The 9496-nt window shown below is 48.7% G+C and overlaps 2 protein-coding genes across 2 annotated transcripts; one reads left to right on the top strand and one right to left on the bottom strand.

The window, feature by feature from the left end:
* Positions 1 to 3629: 3629 nt before the first annotated feature.
* LOC120698304 (protein kri1-like) lies at positions 3630 to 5858 on the bottom strand. Its single transcript, XM_039981840.1, has one exon. It carries the CDS (start codon positions 5748 to 5750, stop codon positions 3861 to 3863), a length of 1890 nt encoding a protein of 629 aa, XP_039837774.1. The 5' UTR covers positions 5751 to 5858; the 3' UTR covers positions 3630 to 3860.
* A 129-nt stretch (positions 5859 to 5987) lies between these two features.
* Positions 5988 to 8669, top strand: LOC120698305 (60S ribosomal protein L30-like). Its single transcript, XM_039981841.1, has 5 exons — positions 5988 to 6147; positions 6249 to 6354; positions 7970 to 8071; positions 8191 to 8259; positions 8347 to 8669. The coding sequence occupies exons 1-5, from the start codon at positions 6127 to 6129 to the stop codon at positions 8385 to 8387; spliced, it is 339 nt and encodes a 112-aa protein (XP_039837775.1). The 5' UTR covers positions 5988 to 6126; the 3' UTR covers positions 8388 to 8669.
* Positions 8670 to 9496: the final 827 nt, after the last annotated feature.

Genomic DNA, 9496 nt, shown 5'->3' with positions numbered 1-9496 from the left:
ACTGGTTCATTGGACCCTCCGGAGATGGCATTGATGATGTTAACCCTGCTGCCGGAGGGTCCCTCGCTTGCTTTTTTCTAGTATCTGCCCCGGCTCGAGCTTTGGGGGTGGAGGTAGATTCGTTGTGTCGTAAGACAGTGGTGTGGAACTCCTCGACCATGCCTGGCTGTACTGCGGAGGTGGTAGCATTTGTACGGATTGTTGCGGAGGTGGTGCATACGGTAGCGGATTGTAGTTGAAAACCGGGTATGACACCGGCCAATTTGGCGTAGGAGCCCAAGTGTTTGCCATTGCCGAAGACTATGGTGGCAACTGTGAGTTATGATTGACTGGCTTCGCTGGCTGGGAATTCTGCCGATCAAACTCTTCTTTTCTTTCAATGCCGAAAGGGCATTCATTTGTCCAATGGCCTTTGTTCTTTCCGTGAAAAAAAAACAGAATGCAATTTTCTCTCTTCGACCGCCGCTGTCTCTTCGGCCTTTGTTGTGTCGTTCTTCGCGATGGTGACAATCATCGCGGTTGGACCTTTCTTCGTGGCGGTCCCTCTCGCCTTTCCCCCGGTGATGGTGTCTGGACTCTCGGGGTTCTTCTTCGGAGATGTTGTTCACTGTTCTTTTCTGCTTCGGCTCGCCAGCGTGCCACAGTTTTGAATGGGACCTCTCACTGCTTCGTGACTTCTTCTGCTCATTCTTCTCCTCAAGCCTTCTCCTCTTTGCACGGTCGGATATGCAATACTCTTGCAATATCTCAAACAGCTTCGTCACTGTCTTCGGCTTGCGCCGGGATATGTATTCTCCGCATGGTCCCAGGTTGATCCCCTTCACCACCGAATCGATGATGCTCTAGTCGGCAATATTTGGTGCTTTTGCGCGAAGCTTCATGCCACTCTGAAGATATTCTTGCAAGGTCATGCTTCCTTGCCTCAGATCGTGAAAATCACACGATGTGACTTCGTCGGGCCTCAAGGCACGGAAACTTGCACACAGTTCGAAGCGAAGCTGCTTCCAAGACAGAATGGTTCCTGGTGGAATGTTTGCATACCAACGCTGTGCCAAGCCCTTTAGGGCGAGGACGAGCGCCTTCGACTTACACGCGGTGCCTCCTCCTGATGCTTCTATGGTGGCTTCGTATTTGAGGAGGAACTCTTCGGGATCCGACTCCCCATCGAACTGTGGCAGTATTGCTGGGTTGAGGCGATGAGGCCACTGCACCTCCTCCAGTTCTTCGGACAATGGTGATATTCGTTGTTGACTTCTTCGGTAGTGCTCTTTGCCGCCTGACTCGGAATGGTCAGAGATCTCTTCGATCGGTACGAACCTTGGGTGGAACCTTTGTGGTTTGTGTTGCCGTGGGTTGACTGCAATCATCTCCTTCTGCGGTGGTGGTGTTGGTGCCTGCAATTTCTCAAGCTGCAGCCGCTGTGCGCGGAGCTTCTCCTGCAGTGCCTTGCAGCGAAGCTCCCCCTCCTTCAACTTGTTGTACTGCTCTTGACGCTTTGCTTCGGTGAGCATGGTCTCCTTCCCCTTCGCTTTTGTTATCATCTGCGGCTCCAATGGCCCTGCTTCCAAAGCCTGCCGCTGAGCTCTTCTTGCCTCTTCGATGCGAGCGTCGATGCGACGCATCGCCGCGATATCCTCGGCTAAGACGCCGATGTCCAGAAGGTTGACTTCAAGCTGCCCATCTGCGAATGTGTCGACGGAGACTCCGTCGCTGCTGGTCCCGTTTGCCTGCGCTGCCGCCACTTCGTCTTGCGAAGACGTTGTCGTCGTGTCTGCCGAATTGGCTCCTCTCTTCTTCGTCGCCGCCATGTGGTGTATCGAACCGACGGGTGGACGCTAAACTGTTGGTGGAGAGTGTCTCCAAAATGGGCGAACACTACAACAGTAATGAATGAGCACGCAAATCAAGTGGAAAATGTTCTCTATCTCTATTCAATGTGTCCCATCAATGAACATTACAAGGGATATTTATAGGTGGCGTTACACCTCCAGTGTACAATTACCCTTTTACACCCTTACAACGGTCATATACTCGGAATATTCCTAGACGCACACGTAATTTTCCCGTTACAAAGTAAGTGCGCTACAGCTCAGTAGCGGACCCTCAACCCCAGGAAGTCCTCTTCGTCCTGATCGACGAAGATCATGGGGTCCGCTGCTTACTCCTCGCCACGGGACTGTCGCCCGGTCTTCGCCCGTCTTCGCCTTCCGACACGAAGACAGGCGAAGACGGGCATCTTCTTCGCTCGCTCCCTTTTGTTGACTTCAGTGTTCCTGACGTCTTGTCTTCGTGCACCTTCGACGACCGGACCGAAGGTGGTGTCCCCAACAACTCCGCCGCCGTGTGGCTGCGCTGGGGCCTCGCAGGGAGCTACCCCCGGCCGCGGGTGACCCCTCGACCACCTTGCATGGTTGCGCCGCGACCCTGCTGGGGAGCTTCCCTGGGCGCAGGTGACCCCTGCGCCGCTGCCACTCCAGTCCGGTGCTGGTGGGAGCTGCAAAGCGGGGGAAGAAGATGACGGTACAAGGAAAGAAGGTGAATCGACACGCCCGAAACGGCTTGGCTAAGCTTGGCTCCGCGGAAACGGCCGATTCTCGCATTTCCGCGAAGCCAGGCCAACAGCCCTCCACTGCACAACCGGGGACAGGCTAAAGACGTTTACCCAGGCATCCAAACACGCATCAGCTGGCTACCGGAAGCCTGGTTGGGAGTTAAGTCACCCAACCAAACGCACGGTCGAGTGCGAGCTGTGCTGACGCAACCAGCAAGCATGCATCTGTTCTATGCAAGAAGCCAGCCAATAAGCCATAGATGAGGCATGTCACATGCGGATTTCCTGGTTTCTCTAAGGAAAATTGATGCCGGAGATGCAAAATTATATGGATGAGCTTGCAGATTTCTGGTGCCAAACGAATGGACTCAGTTTCGCATACTCGAACCTTTAAAATTAAATCGAAGGAACAGCTTCTGGCGATGCACACTGCGGACATGGGATGCCGTCGACGCCACCAACTCGACCTGCACGGTTGGAGTCGGGGCTCGGGATGAGGTGCTCTGGAGTTTGGTGCTTCATAGGTGGCGGTGATGCGACAGGAGTGTGGAGGCAAGAGGGGACGAGGGAGAGGACAGATTAGATGGAGGACGAAGTATGACCGATTTACTCTGAAGTAGATAGGGGTACAAATTTTTCAAAAAAAAAGATAGGGTTACAATGGTCAGTTTATAGGTGGCTACAGAATATATAATAACAAATATAAATAATAAATAAACTGGAAAAGAGAGAAAATGCATTATATCAGGAGATCCCAGTTTCATAATAGTATACTAGCAAAATCATTTGCTGGATGACATTTTGATGAAGTCCACTTTTAACGACGTTATTTTTCTCTAGTGCTTGATGTCATTTTCTTACTTCGTTTGCAGATCTCGTATGAATCTTTTGTGAATGAATTTAACATTTTTTTTATCACCCATAGCAACGCACGGGCACTATGCTAATTGACAATAATACCAACAATAGTAGGGGCAAGTGCAATAGGCATACATTAGTTCATCTGCCAATTGATCACCAGGATTGTTTGATAATTCAAGAAAATTAGCTAACACAAAATGTATCGAGACAAAAAAAAGGTAACACAAAATGTAGTTGCAGCAAACTTCAAGGCAATTAAACTATATGGTTCACAAAAGGAGGTGCACAACACTGTCTGCAAAATTCAGAGAAATAATTCTACTAGGACGACACTGGTTTGCAACTCCCAAAGAAGAAGCAAAGCCTCTCAAATAAGATTTCAGCCCTTCCAAAATGCATAAAAAGAAAAGCAAAATTCCCTAGATGTACTTTGATGAATCTCCAAAGCTCAATGGCTCTTGTGACGCTTTGAATTTATCTTTCCATATGCCTCTAGACGACCACTGGGTATCTTCAGATCCTCATTACGGCGCTTCCTTCTGCTGCTTCTGGTAGACTTTTTCTTGTCATCAGTTGACTCTTGTTCAATTGGCAGCTTGTCTTTCTCTGGTTTTGAAGAACTAGAGCCACCTTCAGCAGACTTAGATTTCTTGCCAGATTTGTCCTTCTTCCCTTCTTTCTTCTGGCCTCCAAGGATCAAGTCCTTGCTCAACTTCTTATGATGTGTTACCTTCCATTCACTCTCCCTGTAAGGAGCTAGCTTCTTCATGGAAACATACTGGTTCAGATCCATGTCATCAGATGCCAATATGTCGTAGGTACTCAGACCAAAACTGTTAGGATTAACCTTCTTATACTTGAATCGAGTCTTCAGATCTCCAATAGTGTCCTCATAGTCCAACTTGTAGTACTCTTCCATCTCTTTCTCAAGCTCGACCTTGTCCTTGAGAGAGATCTTCCCTTTTGTAGCTTTCCCATCTGTGGCACTAGACTCTTCTTTATCTTTTTCACTAGCCCAGCCTTTAGGAAGCCCAAGTAATTCATCCTCCTTGTCAAAATCTGGCTTCTCCAAATCCATCTCCTCGTCACTTCCAAACTCAGGATCAACATCATCAGCCTCATAATAACAGTCATCAAACATCTCTTGCATTTTCTTGTCATAATCCTCTGGATCAAAATCCTCCTCCAGGTCATCAGCACCAAGCTTACATGCAGCATCGCCTTCAATCCCGGCAATCATCCGGATCCTCTCAAGCTTCTCTGCAATCTCTTTCTTCTTCAGATTCTTGAGATGCTTCAACTCCTCAGCTTGCTCTTGCTTAGCTCGGGCTATCCTCTCCTCCTTGCTCTTCCGCTGCTGCTTCCTGCTGCTCTCCTTCTTCCTCACAGACCCTTCAACAACCCTTGAATGCCCCATTACCCGGTCTGCCACCACTGCCCCTGATGCTTCAGCCTCCTCATGCCGGAAATTGTAAACATGCTCGTATATTTCCTGTTCATTGATCTCTTCTACGTCCGACAATTCCTGCATATCATCCAGATAGGACTTCTTCTCCTTCCCTGACTCGAGGTATGGCCTCTTAAGGAAAAATTCCTTCAAGAACCTCTCGTTCTCGTCCAGCTCCTCATCCTTCCCAAAAACCTCACCAGCTAGCTCCTTCGTCTCATTTTCCTCTTCATCCTCCTCGTCATCGGCGCCTGCTCCAGCCTTCGGCTTCTCATGGAACAAATCATCGTCGTCGTCGTCATCACCTAAAACCTCCTTCTCTGCCTCAAGGAAAGCCTGCAGACCCTTCTTCTGCTGCTCATCGTAGGCGATCCTATCGTACCTGCTACTCCGGCTGGTCTGAGCTGTGAACTCAGGGCCCTCCTCGAGCAGGTGTCGGGCGTTGACGTCCTTGAGGTATAGAGGCTTCTCCTTCTTAGCCTTCTTTTTCTGCTTGGGCTCTTCTTTCTTCTCCTCTTTGCCCTCCTCCTCCGAGGAGTAAACCTTGGCGTCTTTGTCGAGGATGCGGGGGTCGCCGCTGCGGATGCGGCGGATCACCTCGAACACGCGTCGGTCGACGCGGCGCGAGGCGATGGCGTCCTCGTCCTCCTCCTCTTCGGACGACTCCTCGTTGTCGTCGCTTTCGTCATCAGACGCGGGGGCGAGGCCCTTCTTCTTGAGCTCCTCGTAGCGCTGCAGTGCCTCCCGCCGCTTGTTGTGCTCGAAGCGGCGAGCGTACTCCTCGTTGATCTGGATCTTCGAGAGGTCCTCGCCGCCGCTGTCGGAGTCCTCGTCGGACCCCGCGAGGATGTCCAGCGACTTCTTCTCCTTCTCCTTCCCCCCTTTCCCCATCTTCAGCAATGTATTCACCGCGGAGCAGGAGGCGACCCGTCGGCGGCAGCGGCGGCGGCAGCGGGGTAGGTGCTCAGGTTAGGGTTTTCCGACTGGAGGCGAGCCCATAAGCTAACCAGGATATGACACCCCCACCCCGCCTTACAAAATGTTGGACGTATAGGCCCATCTAGAAATTTTGGGCTTGACGAAACCCAGCAAGGTCCAACTCTATCCAGGCCCAGGGACAACTCTGTAATTTCGGCCTACGGGGCCGCCCATTATATACTCCCTCTGATGCTAAACCCTAACGAGCCGCCCATTCGCGCCGCCGCCGCTCGCCGCCACCCTTCGCGCCGCCGCCCTCGGTTGTCGCCGCCCGCGGCCGCTCGATCCGATGGCTCCCACGAAGAAGTCGGTACGAACCCTAACCGATCTTCTCGTGCACTATTCCTCCCATTTCGCGGTCAGTGTTTTCGTCCGTGTTGTTGTTTTCCTGATGGTTTTCGATCTGTGCAGAAGAAGAGCACGGAGAGCATCAACAACAAGCTGCAGCTGGTGATGAAGAGCGGCAAGTACACGCTCGGCTACAAGACCGTCCTCAAGACGCTGCGCAACTCCAAGGGTATCGATCCCATTTCTTTTCTGAGCATAGCTCTCCATTTGTTCCATCGGAATGGCACCGTAGTCTCCGCGGCAGCTGTGGCCCCGTTTGGTTTTCGCTGTGCTAGTGAATAATGACACTTTGACTGCTAATTAAAGTGTCAAATAAAGTCAGTGTACAAAACTAACTTCAGAACCCCGCGCTAGGAACCCTGAAGAATCTTGTTTAATCGCGCGATTAGAAAATAGTACTGTAGCATCACTGTAGCCAATTATCTATTAATTACTGTCATTAGATTCGTCGCGAAAAGTTACACACATCCCTGAAAAGGTTTTGCAAATTGACTTCATTTACTGCTTCATACATAGAATATTCTCCCGTAGCATAGCGTAGCGTAGCGTGAACCAAACGGGGCCTGTATGGATTTGTAGGCGTGTGAACATCTGAACCCTAGGAGTCCTCCTGTTGAATTTCAAGTTTAATTTGGAATAGATTAGCTTATATTCGTGTGAAATCGTTTTGTGATGTGTTTAGCAATCTGTTAAGGTGGTGCATGGTTTAGGAATGTCAGCTGCTGTTTGCTTCCTACCAAATTTGTTATGGAATTTGTTTATGCTCTAGTTTTTTCCTCTGTAGTAAAGAAATCTGCATGCCCTTCCTTCACAATTATTTGTAGGTAGTTAAATGTTTAGTAGGTTTACAAGTTCTCGAGTCACATTGCCCACTTGTTCCATTCATTGTAGGTCTTCAGGTTTTGTATTTTTGAAGTGTAGGATGGGACTGAAGTTTGGCTCTTTGGCTTCCTTGTACCTGCCTTAGAGATGAATGCAGTACCCTAGAACAATGCCAACCTTTTGATTAATAGTTCTCTTTATTTCTTCTTATCTGGAGAACATATCGGGGTTGAAATATTTGACTTATCGTTGGGGTTATTTTCTTATTCTAGTTGGTTGTTTCAAGTGGTTTGATTATGTCTGAAAAGTGATCTTTGATTGTTTTTTTGATATATCAATGATTTTTCTAGCAGGGTGTAACCATTGTATAAACATGGTCTGTTTTGTTCCATAGCTTACAACTGGGACTGGAGTTTGGCTCTTTGGCTTAACTTTGCGGTGCCTTTGAGATGAATGCAGCGCCCTAGAACGATTCCAGCCTCTTGATTAAAGCTTCCATGATTTCTACTAAATATGGAAGACAATTGGATGTTGGAATATTTATTTATTTCATTCTTGGTGGTGTTTCCCTCATCTCCATGGACTGTACTATGCGGTTCTTTTATGTTCGAGTGATGGGATTAGCTTGGTATGCAAAATATAAATTTAATATAGGGTCGATCCATTTAGATGTGATGTTTTGAATGTAGTTTCTGTGATCTCTACTTCATTGGAGTTCATACTTTTTTAAAACATATTGTTGTTGAATGATGTTGTTTAATGGGATCTTTAGTTTGAAGCTATCAGCTGCAAAAGTGACACCTGGAACCCTTCTGATTTGCCTGCTTAACTATTACTCACTTCTCTTGTACTATTTTGCAAACAATATTGTTTTGACATCTCGGCGGACTTGAACTAGGTTCTAGTGCCGGTTGTCTAGTTCATGTTCTTTTTATCTAACAGTCGTATTTGTCTTCGTTCAGGGAAGCTGATCATCCTTGCGAACAACTGCCCTCCGCTTAGGAAGTCTGAGATCGAATACTATGCCATGCTTGCCAAAGTTAGCGTGCATCATTTCCATGGAAGTAAGATCATTGTCATTCTTTCTGGACAATATTTTTCAAGTTCTCTCCCCCCACTAGACTATTCCATGATGATTGGTATTATGTGTATTTACACATGTCACTGCCCTTCTGTTTTCCAGACAATGTTGATCTCGGCACTGCCTGCGGCAAGTACTACAGAGTGTGCTGCCTCAGTATCATTGACCCAGGTTTGTTTCCCTTGAATTGCCACCTTATTCAGGTGACTTGGAGTGCCTATCTGTAAACAAACAACTGCTAACTCTTTTGTGCTTCAGGTGACTCGGACATCATCAGCACCACCCCTGGCGCCCAGTGAGCAAAGAAGAGGAGCGAGCTTTGCCTATCCCTAGTTGAGATGAGATATAGGGCTCAGACCTTGCCAGGCCAATGGCCGTTTCTTGTTTGTCTTTAGTCTTATGATGAGTTGATCTTGCATACATACCTCATATGGTTGTTATGTATGGCATATCTATGGTTTTGTTTGATGAGATCGTCATAATTATTCCGTTGTCTCATCGAAGCGGGTAACGTATATGTGATATTGCTGGGTAACGCTGGTTGGCTGTGGTTGCGTTGCCCAGTAAACTTGGTATGATTCCTTGATCGTCTGGTTTGGTTTTGCATCTTGTGAAGGCGACGTGTCATAGTTATCTCCGCGCATCCTTTTCTTTTGTGCCAACATTGTTCCACCTGCTGCCCGTTGTGTCGTTACCATATCTTTCGCTACGACGTGTACGGAATGCTACATACCAGCATCTGGGCAATGATGTGTCCTGTAAGCAAAAATGCTTTCTCCTGATGCTGGACCTACCATTGGAGCCACACGCTTTTGAAGCTGGCACATGAATGAGCACATGCCGCCGACGCGAGAACAGGTCAGAACCGTCGTCGCGCAGATTAGATCAGCTTCCAAGGTGCTCTTTGCGTTGGAAAAAAATTGTACGCTTTTTGACGCGCTGTGGACTGCACCGTCAACGGGAGGTCGGGAGCTGACCTTTCCGAACCTTCTAGCAGCCCGGCACAGATCCACAGATGACAGGTCCACACCTAGCACGCCGCAAACTGTTGCGGGAGCCTGGTTAGCGCACCAACCAACCAAAATCTCTCACCCGGAGTCCCAAAAAACCAAACATGAATATGATTTGTCATATTCAAGTGAAAAAACGGCATAATTTTGAATTTCTTCAACACCCAAAGCAAAGATTTGTTTTAAGAAAATTCCAACAAACAAAACCACCACCTGTTAATCCCGTGTGCCAGCAGGAATTCCCAGTTTCCTCCGAAACCCGTCCCCCCACCAGCCTCCCAACTGAACCGGGCCTGCCACGTCGGCGGAGACCAACGCATTCCCGCTGCCGCCGGCCAATCCCGTCCCGCCGCGTGGCGCGCGTGCGAGGATATTGTCCTAAATCCCACCATTACCGC

Source organism: Panicum virgatum, chromosome 3K, assembly GCF_016808335.1.
Source record: "Panicum virgatum strain AP13 chromosome 3K, P.virgatum_v5, whole genome shotgun sequence".
In the NCBI taxonomy this organism is placed as follows: domain Eukaryota; kingdom Viridiplantae; phylum Streptophyta; class Magnoliopsida; order Poales; family Poaceae; genus Panicum; species Panicum virgatum.
This window is presented reverse-complemented; position numbering and strand designations above follow the sequence as displayed.

Excerpts from the sequence above, each read along its gene's own strand:
- LOC120698304 (XM_039981840.1), bottom strand. The coding sequence starts at position 5,750 with ATGGGGAAAGGGGGGAAGGAGAAGGAGAAGAAGTCGCTGGACATCCTC.
- LOC120698305 (XM_039981841.1), top strand. The coding sequence starts at position 6,127 with ATGGCTCCCACGAAGAAGTCG. Across the intron at positions 6,355-7,969 it reads GACGCTGCGCAACTCCAAGG|GGAAGCTGATCATCCTTGCG; the intron begins GTATCGATCCCA and ends GTCTTCGTTCAG. Across the intron at positions 8,072-8,190 it reads CGTGCATCATTTCCATGGAA|ACAATGTTGATCTCGGCACT; the intron begins GTAAGATCATTG and ends TCTGTTTTCCAG.